Source organism: Hoplias malabaricus, chromosome 13 (genome assembly GCF_029633855.1).
Source record: "Hoplias malabaricus isolate fHopMal1 chromosome 13, fHopMal1.hap1, whole genome shotgun sequence".
NCBI lineage: Eukaryota > Metazoa > Chordata > Actinopteri > Characiformes > Erythrinidae > Hoplias > Hoplias malabaricus.
Genome location: NC_089812.1, coordinates 23,750,230 through 23,774,593, shown reverse-complemented (window position 1 = coordinate 23,774,593; position 24,364 = coordinate 23,750,230). Strand labels below are relative to the sequence as shown.

General features: G+C 42.4%; 2 protein-coding genes across 3 annotated transcripts in view; one reads left to right on the top strand and one right to left on the bottom strand.

The window, feature by feature from the left end:
* The window catches only part of prr12b (proline rich 12b), a 32,773-nt gene extending 19,152 nt beyond the window's left edge, over positions 1-13,621 (top strand). Inside the window, exons 7-17 of one of the 2 annotated variants that reach the window (XM_066642933.1) lie at positions 819-1,671; positions 3,273-3,877; positions 6,069-6,185; positions 6,405-6,538; positions 7,000-7,781; positions 10,164-10,283; positions 10,529-10,626; positions 11,298-11,429; positions 11,751-11,846; positions 12,220-12,277; positions 13,008-13,621. In XM_066642933.1, coding sequence (XP_066499030.1) covers positions 819-1,671; positions 3,273-3,877; positions 6,069-6,185; positions 6,405-6,538; positions 7,000-7,781; positions 10,164-10,283; positions 10,529-10,626; positions 11,298-11,429; positions 11,751-11,846; positions 12,220-12,277; positions 13,008-13,135 — 3,123 coding nt within the window. In that variant the 3' untranslated portion in view covers positions 13,136-13,621. Of the gene's footprint in view, positions 1-818; positions 1,672-3,272; positions 3,878-6,068; positions 6,186-6,404; positions 6,539-6,999; positions 7,782-10,163; positions 10,284-10,528; positions 10,627-11,297; positions 11,430-11,750; positions 11,847-12,219 lie in introns of both variants that reach the window. The other variant, XM_066642934.1, reaches the window with a different exon arrangement.
* A 2,132-nt stretch (positions 13,622-15,753) lies between these two features.
* Positions 15,754-23,934, bottom strand: si:ch211-195b15.7 (synembryn-A). The gene is made up of 14 exons (XM_066642962.1): positions 23,845-23,934; positions 22,794-22,841; positions 22,457-22,474; positions 22,118-22,210; positions 21,174-21,461; positions 20,831-21,075; positions 20,307-20,442; positions 18,964-19,152; positions 18,730-18,824; positions 18,364-18,514; positions 18,150-18,245; positions 17,760-17,904; positions 16,837-17,107; positions 15,754-15,962 (listed from the first exon to the last, which is right to left on the bottom strand). Exons 1-14 carry the CDS (start codon positions 23,932-23,934, stop codon positions 15,827-15,829), a joined length of 2,001 nt encoding a protein of 666 aa, XP_066499059.1. The 3' UTR covers positions 15,754-15,826.
* Positions 23,935-24,364: the final 430 nt, after the last annotated feature.

Here is a 24,364-nt window from a genome sequence, read left to right as displayed (position 1 = left end):
AATGCTAAGAAAGGGAGAGAGTGAGCGAGAGAGAGAGAGAGAGAGCTGGCTGTTGCCAGGGTAGCTGTTGCCACGGTTACTCATTCATAGTAACCGTCATCCAGCCCCCCTGCTGTTCAGTAAGGTGTACTACCTCCCCCTTAGACACACCTAACACAGAGGGAGAGAACGCAGACAGAAAAAATGCATCTCCGGAAATGCTTAACTTCAGATTGCAGTTTTATACTGAAATATTTCCAGTGTAATTCATCTGCATCCTTATCATTTTACTATTAATTCTCTTACACACACACACATATATATATATATGTGTGTGTGTGTGTGGGGGATATATATATATACTCAATAAAAACTAACCACATCAGTGTCACTGCCCAAATTACTAATAATAATAATTTGGGCAGTGACACTGATGTGGTTAGTTTTTATTGAGTGGATCAGACACAGCACTGATTCGGGAGTTTAAAACACCATAGCGTCGAATCTGGAATAAGAATAGTCCATTAACCAAAGAATTTATTTTACTCAAATCATGCTTTGTGGTGGTTCTGTGGGTGTCCTGACCTTTGAAGAACCAGGGGTATAGTAACAGATGGACTGCAGTCTGTAACTGTAGAACTACAAAATGCATGTATACGCTCAGTTGACTATGAGTGTTGTGAGAGTGTTATGGCTGATCAGTGTGTGTGTTAGTGTGTGTGTGTGTGTGTTTGTGTGTGTGGGTGGGGTCTATTCATCAGAGCACTTTTTCATAAAATCAAGAACAACTGACAGTTCCAAATTATTATTTTTTGCCCCCCCACCCCCTTTTCTCTCAGGCTGACGAGAAGACCCCTGAGCTGAAATCTGGTTTCATAACGTCTTTCCTAGACTTCCTGAAAACAGAAAAAAAGCAGCAGGTTCCTGTTGTCCCTTCCATGGACGGCTCCCCCTCAGATGACCCTTCGGTGAAAGGTGGGATCCGTCCATTATCTCCTCCTCCGCCTCCTCCACCTCCTCCTCCTCCCCCGACGTTTGGAGGAGAGAGTGAGGGAGAGGGAGGGTTGGCCCTTAGCAACTGCCCGTCGCCGTGCAAGCGTCTGGATGAGGAGCTGAAGAGGAACCTGGAGACTCTGCCCTCGTTCTCTTCTGATGAGGAAGACTCTGTGAGTAAGAACCAGGACCTGCAGAAGAGCATCTCTTCTGCCATTTCCGCTCTCTACGACACACCCCACAGCCTGGCTGCGGTCCCGCCCCCACACACTCCGACCCCACCCAGTCCAGAGGACCACCCACTGGACACGCCCCCTCCTCCCCCTCAAACAGAGCCTCTTATACACTCTCACGGTGAACATGAACATGAAAATGAGGCCTCTGTATCTCCCCTGGACATGGATCAGCATCTGGAGACACAGGAGAGCGTAGAGACTGCTCTTGCGCCTGAGGAACAGAAGGAGTGTCTCCATCAGGAGCAAGAGCAGGAGCAGCAGGAGGAGCCAGAGGAGGAGGAAGAGGAGGAGGAGACAGAGCCTAAAAGTTCACAGCAGGACGAAAACGAGGACGATGTGATGGAGGAAGAGAAAGCAGAAGAAGCAGTTGCAGAGCAGAAGGTAGAAGAAGACGGAGAGATGGAAGAGGAAGATGAAGAGGAGACGGAGGACTATGCGATGCCAGATGATCCCAAAGGCGATGGTGAGTGTGCATTTGACTTTAAGGCCTTCCACAGATGAATTCCACAGATTACAGTACAGTTCCAAATGTACACATGGGCTTTGATTAAGTTTGATGCAAAATGGCACATTGATACCCACCAACTCAGCTTTTTTTATCCTCACTGTAGACATGAACACTGTGCAATGTTCACTGTGGTTAAGTACCTGAGAAACAGTAGTGTGCATGCGAGAATGGGAGTTAGAGAATGATTGAAAGGCTATGGTGTGGCACAGTGGTGCTGTAGGTAGTGTCGCAGTCACACAGCTCCAGGGTTGTGGGTTCGAGTCTTGCTCCGGGTGACTATATGTGAGGAATTTGTTGTGTTCTCCCCGTGTCTGCTTGGCTTTCCTCTGTGAGATAATTAATATGTGAGTCTTTCCAAGTGATTGAGTGAATACGTATGTGATTGAGTGAATGAATTTGTATGCGAGTGAGTAAATCATCGAATGTGTATTTATGTAAGAATGAGTGAGGATGGAAGTGAGTGAATGAATGAATGATCAGATTAATGAATTAATACGAGTATGTATGGATATGTGTGTGTGTGTGTATGTTAGTAGTACTATGTTAGTATGTAAGCGAATGAGTTACTAGTCATAAAATGTTTTACCTCTAGGAAAATATATTTATGTTTTGTATGTAAAATAAAAATAAGGATCTATTTTCGGAGAGACTAATTTGCCTTATAACACCCCAGAATTTTATCTCCCCTATAAATGACTTTAAAAATGTGATTTAGACCTAAGAATTTTTCTCAAAACTGTTGTGAAACAGTCTTTCCAACATTAGCAGTGTAGCATTGACGATGTAGTCATAACAATATTCTATGTCTGTTAGGGTGTACAGGGCCAACAGGAATAAACCCTGTACAGGACGCCAGTCTTTCGCTGTGCATTTCATGTAATAACTTTCTGTGAGCACACTTTAGAGACATTAACTTTTAAAAGGGACATCTACGATTGTGAGGAAATGCTGTTCTCTCTGGTTTGTTTATGTTCAGATGCTCTGTATGTTTAAGGCGTCTGATTCCAGTCAGGGCATCATGGTGGCACAGCAAGTGGGGACCTGGAGGTTGTGGGTTCAAGTCCTGCTCCAGGTGACTGTCTGTGAAGAATTTGGTGTGTTCTCCCTGTGTCCACATGGATTTCCTCTGAGTGTTTTGAGTTCCTCACACATTCCAAAAACACACATCGGTAGGTGGGATTGGTGACTCAAAAGTGAGTGTGTGTTGCCCTGTGAAGGACTGGTGTTCCCTCCAGGGTGCGTTCCTGCCTTGTGCCCAGTGATGCCGGGTAGGCTCTGGACCCACCGCGACCCTGATACTATATAAGGGTTACAGACAATGAATGAATGATTCCAATCACCACCACAGTGGACAGATTTGACTCAGGAATTCCCATTTAAATCATTAATCGAACATTAGGGATAAATAATAAAACGTTAACAAATACCTTCTTGTGATTTTTTATATTAATCTTATTTTAATATATACTATAGATCATATGACAAGTGAACCATTGATGCAAAAGTTTTGAAGTTTTAACACCCCCCACCCTTTTCTCTTGCGATTTCTCACTCAGATTCTTCATCTGAACCTCCTCCTGCTCCTGCTCCACCTTCTCCTCAATTCCCTTCTCCTTCTCCACAAAGCTCCTCCTCTTCTTCTCCATCTCCTCTTCCTCCACCTCCTCTCTCTCTTCCCTCACCTCCTCCTGTCCTAGAGGAAGAGGAGGAGTGTAGACAACCCCTTCCATCTCCGTCGCCAGCACAGCCACAGTCACAGCTGTCATCACAACCCCGACTAACATCATCGCCACAGCCTTCATCAAAACCCCAGCCCCAGCCTCCATTAGCTCCTCTGCTCCATCAGTCTCTCCCTCCAAGCCCTTCTCCTCCTGCTCTCCCTTCTCCATCTCCACCACCTCCTACTCTTCCCCCATCTACCACTCCTCCATCATCCTCTTCTCCTCCTCCAGTAGAGCTTCCCCAGCCCTCCCCTCCCTCTCCTCCAACACCAGAAGATGCCCCCACACCCCAGATCACCTCTCTCCACCTCGCCAAGAAGCAGGACAATGCTGCCATTGCAGGAGAGAGCGAGGATGAGGACAGTGAGAGTGGAGGAGAAGGGATCTTCAGAGAGAGGGATGAGTTTGTTGTCCGCACTGAAGACATCGGGACCCTCAAGGTAAACCAGAAATAAAAAAAAAACACTCTTCACACTCAAAAATATGAATTTTGAAGTTTAAACTGGGCGGCACGGTGGTGCAGTAGGTAGTGTCGCACTCACACAGCTCCAGGGACCTGGAGATTGTGGGTTCAATTCCCACTCTGGGTAACTGTCTGTGAGGAGTTGGTGTGTTCTCCCCCTGTCCGTGTGGGTTTCCTCCGGGTGCTCCGGTTTCCTCCCACAGTCCAAAAACACACGTTGGTAGGTGGATTGGTGACTCAAAAGTGTGTGTGTGTGTGTGTGTGTGTTGCCCTGTGAAGGACTGGCGCCCCCTCCAGGGTGTATTGATTCCAGGTAGGCTCTGGACCCACCGCGACCCTGAACTGGATAAGCGCTTACAGATAATGAATGAATGAATGAATGAAGGAATGAAAGCTTAAATAAAAGTGGAATGCTTATAAGGATTTTATACTTGGTAAAGAGTATAAACATAGAACTAAAAAGGTTAAAAACAGTATAATTAAAAAAAACAAATTAGATATGTGATAGTAGAGGGTCAGACCTTAAAATTAAAATTGCTGTCATTACCATTAGCATGCTAGCTAGGCTTCAGCTAAAATAAATTTACACATAATATAGCTACTTAAAATGTCATATTAGTCTTGTTCTGGTATTTTTTTTGCAGAACTGGCAATTATAATCTCTGACAAAATTAGTCAGACACTGAAATATTTTTTTTCCTGTGTTATTTTCATTAAGTTAGCTTGATAGCTATTTGATAATGCATTTAATATAATGCAAACATTTACTGAAACGCTTATAGGACATTACATTTCTTTAATTGGATAATAATTTTCTATTATAGTTCGTAATTGTTTAGCTAAATTACAGGCAATACTACAATTGTATTTATTTTAGATAGATAATTTTACTAATTAACTCAAAATTGAATCCAAATATTGTCCAATCAAAAACACATATCTCCATTATTATCAATTTTTAGTTTACTACATCATTTAAACTCAGCAGATGTCCTTCACACTGTGTACAAATGAACAGAAAATGCTAAATTATTTGGAATAAAATCTTTTACAGGTTAAGATTTCTCCTTCTGCTGTAAAGTTGCTATTTTGGAGATACATGTTTTTGATTGGAGAGTGACGATATGCAGCATATGAGTAATGTATTACCAAGCATTTATCAATGAAAATCAACTTAGTGTTTATAATTTTAAAAGAGGACCTATAAGGGTTTTTATCCCAAGATTGTTGTGTTAAGAAATTAAGAAAATAGATTCACAGAAATTGGGTTTACAATATTATTCTGGGAAAGTAGGAAATGTAATAAATTTAACTACAACCTCAATATGAATATGATTTATTTCTGACCCTAGCATAATATAGTGAGGATTATCTTGTATTATTAGATTTCATGAAGCAAAAAATGGCAGTTATTGTTCAACCAATGCTAAAAACATGGTTACATTTTATTGTTTTGTTTCTGCTACCTGAATAACACCTAATTTGCAAGCCATGTATTAGCCATGGTCTAAAATCAATAGCGCCCACTAGTGACCAGGCATTGTTCTACCAAGGTTCATTTCTACTTGTCATTTAGACAAAAACATTCTCTTTTAGCATTTCCTGCTAAATATACCTTTTTAGTAAATTAAACAATGAATCTCAACTTTAAATTGAACCTTATTCATGTAATAAAACCCACAAATTGTCAGCATGTCTTGAATAAAAATCTTTAAAAAAAATTCCAGCTGTGCATCCCTGGTACTAAGATTACATTGTCCTCTATGAGCTGTGGTTGTCATAAACTGCATTGAACTTAGTATCTCTAAAATGGTAGTATAAATGTAGAAAGAATAAGGTTTGTATCAGTGATACAGGTTATTAGATGAAAATATTTTCTTATCAGCTGACATTTTCATACTAGATAGATAGATAGATAGATAGATAGATAGATAGATAGACTACTGTGTCTGAGCCACTCGCACCAGCTCAACACACGCTAACACACCACCGCCAAATCAGAGTCCCTTCAGCACTGCTGCTTTTATTTTATACACAGCTAAAGAGACAAAGTACATGTTACAAACCTGGCAGCGGTGTATGTTTTTAATGCATTTTTTTATGACAGGGATTTTTCAGTCTCTGACTTATTCTCCCACTCTCCTTCCCACTTCTTCCATTTTCTCTAGCTGGCTCTACAGACCGGAAGAGAGCCTCCTCCGATTTGGAGAGTGCAGAAAGCTCTGCTGCAGAAATTTGCCCCAGAGATCAAGGATGGCCAGCGGCAGTTCTGCGCCACGAGTAACGTGAGTGTCCTGCATTTTCTCCATTCTCCAGCTCCCCCAGCGGTCAGTCAGGAGCCCTTTCTCTCCCCTTTCCCTCCACTGTGGACTGCTCCTGTCTCCAGCTGGCAATGAAGGCATAAATAAACTACTATTTTCCCTTCTCTCCCATTCCACTCTTTTCCTGTGTCTTTCTTTCTCTTTTTCTTCACACCCTCCTAATTTCTCTTTTCTCTCACTCAGTATCTGGGCTACTTTGGAGATGCAAAGATGCGATATCAGCGCCTTTACGTGAAGTTCCTGGAGAATGTGAATAAAAAGGATTATGTCCGAGTGTGCTCGCGGAAACCCTGGCACAGAGCTGGAATTGCACTCAGGTAAATTACTGCTGATTGGTCCAAAATGTGGCACAGTACCATTTTTTTCTGATATGTCTACTGTCCCACAGGAGAAAATGCATGGCTAAAATTGCACGTAAAATAGTGTGAGAGAGTGCTATTTCAGGAAAGGTTTGTTATGGCACTGAATCACATACACATTCATTGCATCACATTTTTTATATCGGCCTAATGCTTATATCTCATAGTGAATCAGTACAGTCTCAGCTTTACATGTGTGATTTATTTTATCTACACTCTATGATTTATTGCTGACAAATATTCTTTACTCTTTTCATAATCTCCAATACTTCTTCCAGGAAAGTTACCAAATATTGTTTAAAAAGCAGACTGGCAGAAATGTCAGGATTTACAGACATCTTTATGACTGTTTGGTTAATAAAGTTAGGAAAAGTATCAGTTTATTTCAATGGACGTTTTTATTCTTTTCCTATTTCCAGGCGCCAGTCCCTCCCTAAGCCTACACTCCCTATCCAAACATCACCCCGAGTGGACAGAGAGGAGCGAGAGAAAGAGAGAGAGAGGGAGAGGCAGCGAGAGAGAGAACAGCGAGAACAGAGGGAGAGGGAAAAGGAGAGGGAAAGAAAAGAGCGGGAAAGAGAAGCAGAGCAGAGGGAGAAAGACAGAAGGGAAAAAGAGAAGGAGAAAGAGAGGGAAAGAGAGCGTGAGAGGCAAAGAGAGAGAGAAAGGGAGGAGAAGGAGAGAGAAAAGCAAAAGGAGAGAGAAAGGGAGAAAGAGAGGGAGAAACAAAGAGAGAAGGAGAGAGCGAAGGAAAGGGAGAAGCAGAGGGAACGGGAGCGAGAAAAGGAGAGGGAAAAACAACGAGAAAGGGAGAAGGAGAAGGAGCGGGAGAAGCAGAGGGAGCGGGAGCGAGAGAAGGAGAAACAGAGAGAGAGGGAGAGAGAGAATCAACGAGAACGAGAGAGGGAGAAGCAGAGAGAGAGGGAGCGAGAAGAGAAGGAGAAAGAGAGAGAAAAGGAAAAGAAGCTCCAGGAGAGGCAGAATCAGGAGAAGCTGGAGAGGAGAGGAGGTGCAGAGCGAGGGAGGGCAAAGGAGGAGAAGAAAGGAGGAGAAATAGGAGAAAAGAGAACAGAAAGAGCTCGGAGTCGACCGGTAAAAGTTAAAGCAGAACCTCCGCCTAAGAAGAGGAAGAAGTGGCTGAAGGAAGTTCCTGAAGTTCCCTCCTCTGAGTCCGACTCATCACCAGCCAGCGAGGACGAAGGTGTGTGTGTGTGTGTGTATAACAACACAAAGTAAAACCATTTTACACTGACACCAAATGGCGTAGATGTATTATAGATTGTGTATTGAACCTGTTTTAAACATGGCTGCCCACATGTGTGGGACCCGCTCTATACAGCATCATCTGGTTCACTCAGGGACCACAGAGCAATTAGATTCTTCGTCTCATATGATTTGCACGTTATAGAAAAAGTTAAAAGAAATATAATAATGAGTTTCTTGAATACTGTTTCTGTTATTTGTAGTGGTAAAGATGACAGATCACTCCTTTAACACCTTAAACTGCAGGTTTGAGTCAGTATCATGGTGGATTCACAGCCCCATTCACAGTATTCATTTATTATGCGCTGAATTTCAGAAACAACATAAACAAAGTCATTCAGAGTGATCTGATATGAGATGGTAGACAGCAGGGAAATTTAAAGACCCCGATTTCTCTACAGTGGAGATGTTAGGAACTAGGGATGCACCGATCCGATATTAGGGATTAGGATCTGATATTGGTCCCGATATCAACAAAATTAACTGGATCGGGTATCGGATAAATTCACTTTCAATTCAAGTTATTTAAGCTACTGATTTTATCTCATTTTCAGCTGCTACATTTTATTTTTTTAAATGTTTGCATGTTTACAATGTTTGAGCACTGAATGTATTTGACCATGTTTTTGGTTTATTCTCAGGTTCAGCTGCTAGATTTTATTTTATATTTCTGTTTACACTAAATATTTAAAAATAAGGTTCATTACTCTTTATGTGTTTGACAAAGTGAAGCCACTTATTTTTTTTTTTGACTGATATATTTTATTTATTTTAATATATTCTAAGAAGTTTGACCCTTTTATATTTTAAATTTGAATGCTGTGCCACAGTCCTTAACAATTTTAGTGACAAATAAATAGCATTTCAGTACATTTATAGCTATGTGTTAATTTGTTATTCATTCATTCATTCATTGCCTATAACCCTTATTCAGTTCAGGGTCGCAGTGGGTCCGGGTCTGAAATCACTGGGCACAAGGCATTTGTTATTTTCTGTTAATATATTCATTAGCAATGTTTAAGTCAATCCTTACGCTTAAGTCTCTCCCAAGATGTGAGGTATATAGTTTATTAATTCAGCTATGGTATCGGACCGGTATGGGGTATTGACCGATACGCAAAGTTTATATATATATCCTTATCGGATCGGAACTGAAAAAGTCGGCTTGGTGTATCCCTATTAGGAACCAAGGATCACAATGTGGGCGGCACGGTGGCGCAGCAGGTAGGTGTCGCAGTCACACAGCTCCAGGGGCCTGGAGGTTGTGGGTTCGATTCCCGCTCCGGGTGCCTGTCTGTGAGGAGTTGGTGTGTTCTCCCCGTGTCCGCGTGGGTTTCCTCCGGGTGCTCCGGTTTCCTCCCACAGTCCAAAAACACACGTTGCAGGTGGATTGGTGACTCGAAAGTGTCCGTAGGTGTGAATGTCTGTGTTGCCCTGTGAAGGACTGGCGTCCCCTCCAGGGTGTATTCCCGCCTTGCGCCCAATGATTCCAGGTAGGCTCTGGACCCCCCGCGACCCTAAATTGGATAAGCGGTTACAGATAATGGATGGATCACAATGTCTACCGCACAAATACAGCCAATATAATTATTATGAAATAACCCAGTGATTATTTTTACAAATGAATGAGATATATAATACATGTCACTTGTACTAAGTACTGTAAAAGTGATTGAGTTTATTTTGTTTTGTTCAGTAAGAAGTTGCTGTTTTGTATGAATTTCAATGTTTAGCACAAATTCCAGTGGAGTCTGGTAGCAAAAGATATGCATCTGTGTGTTGAAAAAATAATCTAAATACAAAAGGGGGTGCTGCAGAAATAAATTGGGAACCACTGAAATAACCCATTAATCTACCTGTCATGTCTGACTTTGAGATGAGATGCTGATAATGGCAAATAGTGGTAAACCTGCTGTAAATACACACTGGGGTGGTTTCCCAGACAGAGATAAAGCCTAATTCTGGACTACACGGCATTCTGAATTGTGACCTTGGATTGAAAGGAGGATATAGTCCAGGACTAGCTTAATCCCTGTCTGGGGAAACTGCCCCAACGTGCCCAAATGTTAGTAGACTGAGGTAAATTGTGAATTCAGCTACTTTAATTGTGGACGTCATGCTCAGGTCTTACACAGTTCACACAGTTTGTAAATTCTCTTTAGAAAAGTATGTCATGAAAAAAAGATGCTCTGAGGCTGCTGCAAATAAAGCGAAGGTGATTATATTGAAATCTGAGAGAAATAAAGGGTGGGCCAGCCCTGTGTGTGTGTGTTTGTCAATACATTTAGAAATTTTTTAACCCTTAAATGTGTTCTTACAGGCTTGGTGCGCAGTGGATTAAACAACCGTGCCATGCGAGAGATGTTCCGCAGTTATGTGGAGATGCTGGTCAGCACAGCGCTGGACCCTGACATGATTCAGGCCTTAGAGGACACTAATGGTGAGAGAGAGAGAGAGAGAGAGAGAGAGAGAGAGATAATATTTTTGTGAAGTCTTCATGAATGCAGCAGTGAGGTCAGACACAGCTGTTATATTACTAGTTCAGGCTAATTGTTGGATCAGGATATCTGTCTGCTGTTTTCCACTGCCTGGTACATACATACAATGCATGACTCGTAGGTGCCATGCAGTGAAACTGTTTGACCTTTAAATACAAGGATGCTGACCTCCTCTACCTCTCTCTAGATGAGCTTTATCTCCCACCCATGAGGAAGATTGACAGTCTTCTAAATGAACAGAAACGAAGATTACTACGGAGGGTCAACATGAGCTCTCAGCACCAGGTAACACCGGCTCCCATTGCCCTTGCTCCATCATCTGTGGTGTAGATGGAGTAGATATGTGTCTCTGACTGTGTATATTTGAGAGGTGGAGTCAGTGAATCAGTAGGTTGTTGGTGTAGGGGTGCAGCAATAACTTCAGTAGAGTAAAATAGATCAAGATGTCTATTCTACTAAGGTATATCACCTGCTCCTAGTTCTTTTATGTTAGTTAACAGATGCCTAGGCTGACTTGCATGGTGCTGAAATGCCCTAAGGCCATCCTACCCACCCAGAGAGAGAGCAAGGTCACTTATGCTCTTTTGGATTCCTGGCCTCAGGTGGCCAACCCTAGTGACACTAATGTTACGTGCTGTTTATTAAGTAGTGTGTGGTTGGCGATTCCCGGATAGGAAGATAACAATGACATAGGATCTCACTCGTTGGATCAGGGTGTGTTAGAGAAAGGACTGGTTGACTCAGGAGTAGGATTGGGTTCCAATGTCCTAAACAAAGTATTAAATATTACCGGCCACAAAACACCTGCTCCTAGTGCAGGGAATCAGGAGTGAGTCAGGCCTGTTGGAGCAATGAATATTCCAAAAACAAGAAAGAATTCATTTGGAGAAAGAGAATGCTGGCCTTTATCTCAGACGATTGTGTGTGTGTGTGTGTGTGTGTGTGTGTGTGTGTAGGAGGCAATGCACACGTTTCCTCAGATGACAGCTGATGCTCTTGACTCTGGCACTGTCAGAGTGCGGCTTGGAGGAGAGGGTTACAACCGCAAGACCCTCAACCGTGTCAAAAGGAGCGTGCCTAAGCAACAGGCAAGTGCACTAAAGCTTACTAAACTTCATCAAGCCTCACAGAGTTTAACTAAGACTCACCAAGTCTAACAAAGTAGCAGCAAGTCTCACTAAGCACCATTAAGCCTCACAATACTAGCCAAACCTTATTGTGCCTCACCCAGCCTCATTAAGTCTCATCAAGGCTCACTAAGCTTTAAAATATTACATCTCTATGCTGTCAAATATGCTTTTTCCTCTTTCAAAAGATCACTGTTTGACCATTTCATTAATTTGTTCTTTATATAGTTGTCAGCTTTTATTCCTCTGTCTGATTCTTTCTCTATCTCTTCTGTTTATCAGGACCTGAAGCTCTCCACGGAGATGTGTCGGATCTACAGCCTCTATCACTCTCTACATCATTATAAATATCACACTTTCCTGCACTGCAAGAAGGAGGTATGGCTGTCTATTTCTTATACATTTGCCAAGAAAAATTAATTGATACAGCACTGACGCTCCCTCCATCTGTTTTCTCCACAAGCAGCTAATTTCTGACTGATTTCCTTGGAGTTTTTTGTTGGAATTGGTTGGAGATTTGAAAGGGATCTCAGAGATAGAGTGTAATAAACTAAGCGCAATACAAATAAAAAATAAACCTTCATTATTGTTTTTGATATATGTTTTAAGCTTGGGTTCTTCAGTTGGTTTTGAAAGAGGTTTTTTAATGTTCTCTTAAATTTAAAGAAAGTAATCCTAATTTAAAGTAGGTCTTAATTTCCTTCCTCTCTCTCTCTCTCTCTCTCTCTCCTCTCTCCTTTTTCTCTTTTAGACGGACAGTATAGAGCAGGCGGCTGAGGACCCGGGTCAGGAGGAGGTGGTCCAGCAGTGTATGGCCAATCAGAACTGGCTGGAGAAGCTCTTTAACTCCTTCATCGAGCTGCTGACCCTCAGCAACAAGACTTAGGCTTAGGCTCAGGCGTAGGTTTAGGATCCTGAGGTCAGCGGTCAAGAGCCAGGGCATTTGACGGACCCTCGGGCATCAGGAAGTCAGAATGTACCATTTTTCCAAACGCTGTGTGTGTGTGTGTGTGTATGTGTGAGAGAGAGAGAGAGAGAGAGAGAGAGAGAGAGAGAGAGAGAGAGAGAGAGAGAGAGAGAGAGAGAGAGAGAGAGGAGCAAAACAGTGTTCTGGGCTGTTGCATCATAACTTGAAAAAATTGTTTTTATTTTATTTTTTTCCTGTGATATTTTTTTCTCTCTTTTTTGTATTATGTAACAGCTCCTCAATGGAAGAGGAGAGAAAATCATATAGATGCAGTGGAGAGAAAGAGCGAGAGTGAGAGAGACAGCAAGAGAAAGAATGTGTGTGGATGTAGAAGGATAGAGTCAGTGCCAATGTGAACAGGGTTAGAGCCCCATGGTGGGCTCTGAAAGCTACGTTCCACGCACACTCTTAAATATATAAATATGTATTATTGATGATTATGATTTGTATTATTTATACAAGGACATTTTTAAATGAGTACACCACCCCACATATGAAAAAAATAGAAAAGGCTGGGGCAGTTTGCTGTTATTATTTTGAATAATATTAATAATACTCCTCTTTTATTAAAGGGTGTACATCAAATGGCCTACCCAGAATTGCCTGCTCTTCCTGGCCCCCTCCTCCCTCCCTCCGTCCCTCCGCCCAAAAACCGAAGGAAGAACACAGAAATAGGGAGGGGGCTGGACTTGGACTTTAAGGGGAGAGTCTAAGCTGTGTGTGTTAAGTCATTTTTGTTTCAAGGGGGAAAATGCCCCCCAAAATAGAAAAAAAAGAAAGAAGGAAAATGTATTTAAAGTAAAAAAGACGTGTTCTTTCTGTTTGTTCTTCAAAAGAAAAAGAGAAGTCAAAAGTGGCATATCTCTTCGTTTTCTTCAAGAAAGCGCGATGGTGCCGAGGGATGTAACGATTTTTCAAAAAAAAAAAAAAAGTGTGAAATCGTCTGTGTTTGCTTTTTTATCTGTTGGTCGTTTACTATGATAATTATTCTTGTTATTATTATTATTATCATTATTATTATTATTATTGTTATTATTATAATTATTATTATTATTTTGGAGGTTTGCCCATTCATTTGATCTCTCTGTAAATATTGTACAGCTGCTTCAGTCTCAAGCTCCCGATCCCTCATCTGATCATGAGCCCTCCTGTATTTGACAAGCGCAAATAAAAAACAAAACAAAAAAAAAAACAAGTTCAAACGATGAATACATTGGAAATGAGCAAAACTGATTTATTCCTGGTGCTGTTGTTGACGTTAAAGAAGCAGTCAGTCATTTTCTCCAGTTCTATTAATTTACATTGTGGAAAAGCTCATACACGGACACCTTGTGGTGGTCCCAAGTGGGGGACCCACTCTATGGAGCATAAATTGCCTAATACACTGACTTGTGTTTTCACCTCATGTCAGTTGCACTTTGTAGAAAAAAATGTCTAATAAATAATCACCTTCATAAATATAATTTGCTGCAGTTTGGGGGTAAAAATGACTGAACGCTGCTTTAATAAGTTGTATCTAATTTTATGTTATATTCTGAAGCACAGCATTGCACACCCCAGATACAGTCACAATCTTGTAACTTTTTATCAGTGTTCTTTGACTACAATACCCAGCATGCATTGTGCGGATATGCCATATGAAGGCCCCGCATGGCTATGATAGCCACAGATTACAAATAAAGGTATGACATTCAGCTTCATAGCATTAAAGGAACACCCAGTACTTTTTTTTCTTTCTTTCTTTTGCTCCTGGGGCTCCCCCTAGTGTAATTCATTTTCACAGGGGGTGGGTTCTTCCACCAAGTGTCTTTCTCCCAAATGGTTTTAAGTGATGAAACATCATTGAAGAAAATCTCGGTAGGAAGTGGGGAAGTATGTTTTCAACAGGTTTAATTATCATTCACATTTTCAGATTCTGCTGCACTGATAGATCAATGTGCTGTATGTTAATTCACAAGGCTCTATAACAGTGACATAACCCTACACAGACACCTTTAACGGCTTATTCCTACAATCCTCAATGTTTTGGTGGATTAGTCTAATTTATAGAGAATTTGTTTATTGTTGACTCTTCGTGAACTGACCTTATTACACTTATTACACTCTTTTGGGTGTGGGTGTGAGCAAATGGTGGCAGCAGAATAGAAACATGGCAACAGAGGTAAAAGGTTGCAGGAGAAGTGTAATATAACACCAGGAAGTAAACGGATGCAACAGAAGTCAATCGTGGCAGCAGACATGACAGGTGGCAGCAGACGCAAATAACAGCAACATAAGTGAATGTTGGCAGTGGGACAGAAAGTTGGTAGCAAAATGAGTAGTGACAGAAGAAGTAAAATATACCAGCAGACATGAATGCTGGCAGCAGAGGTGAGCGGTTGCAGCCAGAGGTAAAGGTGGCAGCAACTGTGAAAGAAGGTGGCAGGAGTGGATGGCAGCAGCAGCAAGAAGAAAGCTTATTCTGAAAGCAAAGATAATACTGAAGGATCACAGCGCTGAAACGCTGAGATGTTTAATGGTCCTCCGCAGCTTGTGTTCCTGTGAGGTGCTGATTGTGATGTGAATATAAACATCTCTTTGAAAACACAGGAAATGTATTTTTATTTTGCTGGTATTATCCTTTCATTACAGCTCGTACAGCATTAGGTCTGAACCTCAGCAGTTTCTCTTTGAGGTAAACACTCCACTCTTGGGAGGGAGGAGAAAAAAAATCCCTCAAATCTGTAGAACTACATTTCCTGTAGTTACCATAGCAACGCAGCCATGGCAACACCATCCGATTTCTCTAAGTGTGTTTGCCTATCCGTGGTGATGCCTGTCTTTCATTGTCTCTCTCTCTTGCTATCCCTCTTTTTGCTTCTTCTCCTTTTCTCTCCATCATTCTAACTCTATCCTTTCCCTCCTGTTCCTGCCACTTTTCTATTGCAATTTCTCACTCTGTGTAACTGCATTCTCTCTTTCACTGTCTCTTTTCTACCCCCACCATCTCCCACTTTCACCCTCTTCCACTTTCACTGTCACGCTCTCTGCTTCTTCTTCTTCTCTCTCTGTCATTTTCTCTCTCTTTCCCATCTCCCTAATATTTTATTTATTTTATTAATATTTTTATTATTTTTCTAACAGGTATTTCCTGCAGTGCTGCTAGTAATTTGTGCAAATTAAACTATATAGATTTAGATATAAATGTATACTGTATAGGGGACTTACACTGCGGCCTTATACATTATCTCTGGTATATACTTGTATATCAAAGCATATTTTTCTGTAAATCCTTCTTTCCCATTCCTTATGCATGGGTCTTCATCCTTTTTACCCACTCTGTACATCTACCACTCCCTCAGTTACACCGGTTTCCTCTCTCCATTCAAAACTCTTTCTATCTTCTGCAGATCTAATCCAGTTCATGCTCAAGGTCCACCTCAACTTCCTCCTCCTCCGCGTCCTCCACTGAACTGTTCCTCGGGTGGCCACAGAGGGGCGCTAGCCGGCCGTCTGCTGTCACCCCCATGGGCTGGATGACCTTATTCCTAAGAGAGAAAGAGAAAGAAAATAAACATAAAACTCACACAGAAATGAAAATAAAGAAAAGAACAGAACAGATCAAATCTAAATCACACGCTGTTTTATAGGCCTTGGCAGGACATGAAGTAGTGCCACTGAATAATGTCATGACCTATTTGCATTGTACACAGCAAATTCACCAGTGTTACATCAACACTGTTAGAGTTAAATTAACAAGGTTATGTAATAATTTAATACTCTCATAGTAATAGTGTTGATTTAACACCGGGAATTTGCACTTTCATTAGGTTCTCTCACATCTCCGTTCTTGTTTTCGTAATATTTCATCAGTACTCATTTCTTCATTTTCTTTTTTTTTTCACTCCATACTTCATTTTTGTTTTTACCCTCACTTCATCTTCTTTTTTACACACATAAATGTAGTTCCAGTGCTGTGATTGTAGAGACTTAGACAAGTAGGTCGGACAACTCTGAAGTGCCTGCTGTCTAAGTTGCAGAACAAAATCTGAACGACTAAGGTAACTAATTTCTTACAGGATTGATAACATCATGAGACCCAGTTCACCACAGCAACACTGACACACATCGGAGTCACAAGTCAGAGTGTACATAAAGCTCCAACACCAACAAATAACACCACCAGACACACACATTTCATTCAATCTACAGATACTGACGATATAGCTCCACCCACAACAACGTTTACTTTTACAGAGATTACAGGGAAATCTGGTATAGTCACTTTCACAGGAATTTACTGTGATACAACAGACTAGAAAATACAGAAGTAACACCCTAGAATTTACAGCAATAAGTTTAGAGAACAGAGTGATAGTAAAGGTTGTATTTTACAGAGTAAATACACACTCACACACTGACCTGGAGAGTCTGTTGAACATACAGATGAGGCGTCTGGCCTCTGCCTCCTTCTCCTCCTCAGTCATTCCCTCCATGGGGTCTGGCTGTGGCTCCTCCACTCGGCCGGTCACCACGTTGATCTTGTCCTTGACCTCTCTGTACTCCTCAGTATCTGAGTCTGAGTCACTGGAATACTGCGGCTGTGGAGAGGGTCCGCGGCCACTCAAAAGACCCCTTGCTGCCAGCAGACCTGCCGCATTGCCATAACCTGTGTACTTCACAAAGCGCCCCACTGACACACACACACACACACACACACAGTGTTACTGATATATGTAAATGACCCGTTATGTCTGAGAGTCCTGTGTTGTGGTGCATTCAAAAAGCAGTATTTCCATCTGAGGTCCGACTGATTCTCTCTCTCTCTCTGTGATTCATTCATTCATTATCTGTAACGCTTATCCAGTTCAGGGTCGCGGTGGGTCCAGAACCTGCCTGGAATCACTGGGTGCAAGGCAGGAACACACTCTGGAGGGGGCACCAGTCCTTCAGAGGGTGACACACACTCACACATTCACTCACACACTCACACCTACGGACACTTTTGAGTCGCCAATCCACCTACCAACGTGTGTTTTTGGACTGTGGGAGGAAACCGGAGCACCCGGAGAAAACCCACGCGGACACGGGGAGAACACACCAACTCCTCACAGACCCGGAGCGGGACTTGAACCCACAACCTCCAGGTCCCTGCAGCTGTGTGACTACACACTACCTGTGATTTAATATCTGCGAAATACAACTGGTAGGATAAGTCATTTAAAAGAATAAGGTAAGTGTGTTTTCCATGATATGCACTCTGTAACCACACAAAGCTGCAGTGTTTGTAGATAAGTGTGTGTATATATCATTTTTGCAAGTATATTTCTACATTAGTCCTGCACCATTTTCCTTGCAGAGCACGAAGAGCAGCTCGGCTGCGCAGTGTTTAAGGTCAGTATCCACATGGGTCATCAGCCTGACCAGCTTGTTCCTCAGAGTGTCCCCCTGCTCCGGCCTCAGGCCCACCTCCCTCAGTGGGGGCAGAATCTGACCAATAAGAACACAACATCAGTGAACTGGGGTGTATTAGCATAATTAATTATATTTGATTTGAACACATTTTTTCTTCACAATTTTTCAACATTGCTAATCCCACCTGTTAGCAATCACATCACTGGAGCTCAACATGCTTGGAGGAGAACACTAACAGCCCAGTTCTGTTATGTAAAATAGATGACCACAGTGGCTAGCATTGAGCACTGTGAAGGTAGAGTGTGTGTGAAGTGTTTCACCTGTTGTCTGAGGTAGTGTCGAGTCTCTCTGTGAGCTCTGCAGGTCTCTGTCAGAAAATTCAGCACCGGAGTCAACTTCCCCTTCAGCTTCTGACCCTTCAGAACACACACACACATACATACATATATATAATTTTTTTTCAGTTTCTCTCACAACTGTATTTGCTCTCTTTTTTATCTACTCTCTCTCTCTCTCTCTCTCTCTCTCCCTCACTCTGTCCAGTCTCCTCTCCATGAACAGCAGCAGTGAGTGGACACAGTCCATGTTGACACCTCCAGACTCCTTTGATCCCACAGACACACGGACGGAGAGCAGGACGTCCAGACACTGCAGGGGGAGGGCGGAGAGCAGGTTCACTGTGTGCCTAAGGGGTGCAGGGGGTGGATTTTAGGGACAAAAGAAAGGTCAGGTGAAAAACCAATATCCCTTTCAAAATATTTCCTCAAATTACAAAGGGTCAGCCAAGACATGCCAAAAAAGTACCCTCCCTGCTTTGTGGCATCGTGTGATGGGGAGGTCTGAAGTAAGTGGGGAACAGTGTATACAATCTCTCTCTCTCTTTCTCTCTCTCTCTCTCACCCTTGTAGTTCATCTGTCAGTTCCTCCTGTTGGCAGGACAGCAACAGGCAGTGACGCAGCACTGCGGCCAGGTGGCGATAAAGAGCCCCATCCTCCTATAGGATAAACAAATGAGTCTTGGACTATTATTAGAGGGCTGCTACTAACGGCAGTGGAAAGTGGACTTAGTGGAGTGGAGGTCTGTGCAGGTGAGGTGTGGATCTCTGTGGGTAATCCCTAGGGATCCAGGTTTACCTCGTCAGGCTCCTGCCTGTGTGTACTGTATGTGACGTTGAAGAGTATCTTCAGGATCTCGATGGCACACTGGGTTGCGTCCTGGCTGATAGGGGGCGCTCTGGGGTCAGTAACCACCTCATAGTCCTCGGCCCAGTGGACCCCCAAACTCTGCTCCAGTAGAGCGCTCAGCATTGACACACCATGCGCCTGAGGGACAGACAGAGGAGAACGTTGTGGCCAAGATAATGGCTTAATTGTCTCATTCCTGTGACTTAAAGGAGCACTAGGTAAGATTCAGTATTTTTGCTCCTGAGCTTCCCCTACAGTTGCAGTGTGTAATTCATTTTTACAGCACTGTCCTGAAATCAAGGGGGAGGCAAGGGAATTGGAGGCAGGGATGGCGTGGTTTCCTGCCCTCCTAAAAGTCACATAGTGCAGTTTCTGCAGTGCTGAGCTCGTGCACCAATGACAGTGTCTGTTACAGCTCAGTGAAGCATCATAATGATCTTGAAACTGTAATTTTAAGGTACCTAGTGTTCCTTTAAATACAACCATGTTTTTCTCTACTATCGTTACACTTATATAGCGCCTTTCTAGATACCCAAGAACGCTTTACAATCCACACTGCTCAGAATGCTCCGAACACTCAATCCACACACACACTGGTGAGAAGCGGCAGCCAAACGCAGACAGCGTACTCTTGACCAGGAACGACCGTCCACCTGGAGGACTGCATGGGGCACTAGGATTTCACCCAGGACAGAGCGCCAATCTATATCTGGGCACACACACACACACTCATTCACTCACACACCAGGACAGAAACCGGAGACCTCGGAGGAAACCCACGCAGACAACATGGAAACTCCACCCAGATGGGACTTGAACCCAAGATCCCAGCGCTGAAAGGCAAACATGCTAACCACTAAGCCACCGTGCCGTCACTCTCTCTTTCAAATTCCCTCAAACCCTTCACTCCCTTTTCTACCAAACTCTCTCACTCCTTTTTTCCTCTTTTGCATCTCTTTTGTTCTCTTCTTTTGATTCTCACAGCTTTTTTATTTCTTCATATTCCTTCCTCTTCTCACATTCACTGTTTTTGTCACCTTTTCTTTCTCTTTCTCTATTTCCTTTGATCTCTCTCACCTCTCTCCATCTCTCTTTTTGCATTTACTCTTTTGCATTCCTCTTTCTGTGTTAGATATACTGTCATTTATTCTAACTTATTTCTTTCTCTTTACATCCATCTTCTGCTCTCCTCTCTCTCTCTCTCTCTCTCTCTCTCTCTCTGTCTCTCTCTCTCTCTCTCTCTCTCTCTCTGTCTCTCTCTCTCTCTCTCTCTCTCTCTCTCTCTCTCTCACCTGTTGCAGTTGTCTCCTGAGCTCAGGGCGAAGAGCAGTCAGTAGAAAGAGGAGCCGCAAATCATAGAACTGACCGCTGGGTAGCGTTGAAGAGCGGACACTGTCCTTCAGCTTTTCACACAGACCTGGGAGAAGCCTGAGGGTGAGAAAAAGGGATGGAAAAGAGAAAGATAGGGCCTAATAAATATATCTTTGCTGTAAAGTTTAAAACATCTCATATTTGTGGATATTTAGTTTACTACATAATTTTCATGATTAACCAGGAGAAATGCTCCAAAATTATTATTCTGAAAAAAATCTTTTTAAAAGTTTTTTTTCCTTCTCCTGTAGAGCTACTATTTTGGGAGATAAGTGTTTTTAATGGGACAGCGATTACGTTTGTACTAGAATGCATAAAACGTTGCATTTCATAAAAGTCGCATAGATAAATATCTATATGATTTGTAAAACACATTCACACAGTTGGCCTTGTCGTGTATCGTGTGAATCTTGTCGTGTATCTTGAATTCAGAGAAGGGTCTGACCTCAGGGCGCTGACCCTCTCCTGCGCCCTCTGGCTGTTGTAGATGACATTACAGAGCGTCTTAATGGCCTCTTTCCTCCACAACTCTCTGTCATCGTACCACTCGTCCTCCTCATCCCTCTCTCCTCTGGCATCCCTCTTTCCTCTCATCAGCATGCTGTGAATGCCGTCGGCTTTGTGGGAATGGCGCCGCTCCCCTCGCGTCTCTATGATCACCTCCCTCATGTATGTGTCTTCTGGGAAGCTCTGGATGATAAAGATGTAGCAAAGTTTATTTATGTCAGCTATCAAATGCAATAACTAAAATATATACATTTATAAGATATGATCTGCGTGTCTCTGACCCTGGACCCTGTATCTCTGCTGTTATTTCCATCTCTTGGTCCAGAAGAGGTGCTGCAGGCAGAAGCCTGGCACTCTCTCCCCTCTCCCTCCACCTCTTCCTCATGTTCGGGAATGGGCAGGGAGCTGATGCCCCCAAGCCGGGCAAGGGTGAGGATGGCAGAGTCGTTGATGAAGGGCTCGAGAGCCTGGCGATCACGGGACACGATACGGAGCGTCCGCAAACATGCTCTCAGGACACCCGGCTGCAGCTGAGTCCGGATAAACCACATCAGTGCAAAGGCTAGGCGCTGAGAGACAGACACAGAGAGAGAGAGAGAGAGAGAGAGAGAGAGAGAGAGAGAGAGAGAGAGAGAGAGAGAAAGAGAGAGAGTGAGAGAGAGAGAGAGAGAGAGAGAGAGAGAGAGAGAGAGAGAGAGAGAGAGAGAGAGAGAGAGAGAGAGAGAGATGTAAACATATTTGTATTTGAGACACAAGTGAAATTTGCAGCCCCTTGTGATGCAGGAATAGCTTCTATTTTTCTGGATAGACTTTTGACCTGATGGTGAAACATTGCTGTAAGGATTTGAAGGCATTTAGTCAGCAGAGTATTTGGGAATTCAGCTTTTGGATTTTGGATGAGTAATTATTTATCACAAACTCCACTCCATTGGATGGATGGATGGTGCTCAAACACTCCACAGAACACAGTTCCACTGCTCCACAGAGAGGTTTTTGGGACTTGACACACCCCTGGTGGACATTTGACACTGAACACAAGAGAACTTAGGCTCATGTCACTGCTCCAGAGTGTCTCATGTTGTTTAGACATATGTCTATTATCATGAATCTCTGTGTCAGAGTTTGAGAGAGGAGTTGGTGGAAAGGAGAGTCAGTGGAAGGAGAGAGTGAGAAGAGATAGAGTTCTGTTCCTATTGTGAGAGTTTATTACCCCCCTCCAGCTCACCCTCCGCAAAACCAGGTCCTCATTTTCCTCATCGTCCGAGCCAAAATCTGAGTCAGAGTCTGGAACATACTCCCTCACTTTATTCCTGCGGAACTTATAGAGAAAGGGGGGGGGGGGGTGAGAGATGATAAGACAGAATTAGAGGTGTGTACTGACAGAAAAAGAGAGATTATCAGAGAGAGAGAGAGAGAGAGAGAGAAAGCGATGAGCTCATTCTTTCAGTTTTTTATTTCCTCTTTCTCATCTCCTTGTGTCATTCTCTCCCATTCACATTTCTCCTTATTTTTCTCTCTATCAGCCCCTTTTTCCCCTTTGTGTTGCCTTGTGATATCTTTTTACCTCCTCCAATTCTCGTTGCTGTTTCCATTCGGTGCATATTTGGGGAAAAGGGAAGAAGTAAAAACCAGTGATGAACAACATAAACAACAATATTACAGCTCATAAATACACAAGTCATACCCAACCACTGACAATACAGAGATGGCACGAAAACATATTATATATACATAAATATAAGAAGAATAAGGACAGACAGAGAGAGAGAGAGAAAGTAATGAGTGCAGGTGTTTGTGAGATGTTTACATTAATAGCACTGGTAATCCTGCCCTTCCCTACTCTAAGACTGAGGGCTCACACACACATACACAAGCTTGTACTGATGGATTTGAGCCCCTACCTTCCTCCTCTCCCTCTCTTCAACATTGACGAAGAAACACTGGGAATACTGCAGAGAGAGAGGGTGGAAGAGGGAGAGAGAGAGAGAGAGAGAGAGAGAGAGAGAGAGAGATTGATTACTGGAAAAGTTCCTCTCTCTGTCACATCAAAATATATGAACACCCCTCAGGTTTTCCCGCCTGAACTGTTGTCATGGAGACGGTTCGTGTGTGTGTGTGTGTGTGCCTTGGAGAAGTCCATTTTTCGTCCTCTTCCATAAGCTGCATATCTCTGAGTTTACTGAAGGGGTGGGGGAGGAATATATTAGGCACATAAAGAGTTAAGCCCCACCCGGTGCCTAAGTCAGTGCCTGAACCGAAGTGGGGTAAATATGGCCATAGTGAGGACGGTGGCCACTAAAGATTTATGGACATATATTTGTGAAAAACAAAATACATTAAAAAATAAAACAAACAATTGTCACTCAAAATCTTATTAGCCAACGAAGAGGCACAGTCACCCTTTGTCAGAAGTCAGAACTGAAGCAAGAAAGCTGGCAGGATGACTGTTAATCCAACAGTGAGTTTCAAATTTGATCAAAGAGAAACATGGGTAACATAACTTCTTTGGAAGCTATAAGCCTTATGAGGACATTTTTTTTAATTCAGTCAGTTTTTTTCTCTTTTGTATTTGTACTTATGTTGATTTATGTTTAAAAGTTTTTGTTTGTTTACACTAAATTCCATAAAAATGACAACAAACCTGGTTCCTAAGTGCAAACGCCCTATAAGGCCAAGGCTTTGTGTTTTTCATAAACATTCTCATAATAAATTCTTATTGCATTTTATTTGTTATCTAGAACATACATTTTTGTTTAATTAAAATGAATAATTGTTTTGTGTATTTAATTATCACAACATTTTGTTGCATTTAGGAAGGTTTTACTTATTTATCATGATTGTTTTATTGAGATAATTAATTAATCATTTCATTATCATTACAAAACACATGTTTGCGCATTTTTAAATGTTGATTATATTTAAAATGTTTTTAAATTAAAATAACATACGTACCTCTGTGTTGTATTTGTCCAGTTGTGTCTGGACACTTTTCTGGTCGCCTTGTTTGATGCTCCTAATGATCCTCTCCACATCCACAGCCATGGTGTTTTCTGTTCAGAGAGACTACATCAGACACATTTATTCTGTTGCACGAGTTTCGTTAAACAGCTGAGCTTTAAGGTGTAGAGGTGAAGCACTTCATGCATCTGGCTTGTAACTCACTCACTCTCTCACTTATTTTCTCAAGTTCATACTAACGTACTCCCTTACTCGCGCGCTCACATCCATGCTCATTCCCTCATTCACTCTCTTACTCACTCACACATACATACTCAATCACACACTCACATTCATATTCACATACTCGCTCCCTAGCTTATTCAATCACCTGCTTGCATACATGCTCACTCACTCCTTCACTCCCTTACTAACTCACTCACTCACTCACTCACTCCTTCACTCCCTTACTCACTCACTCACTCACTCACATATAACACGAGGCACTACTCACTAACTCACCTCCATACTTCAT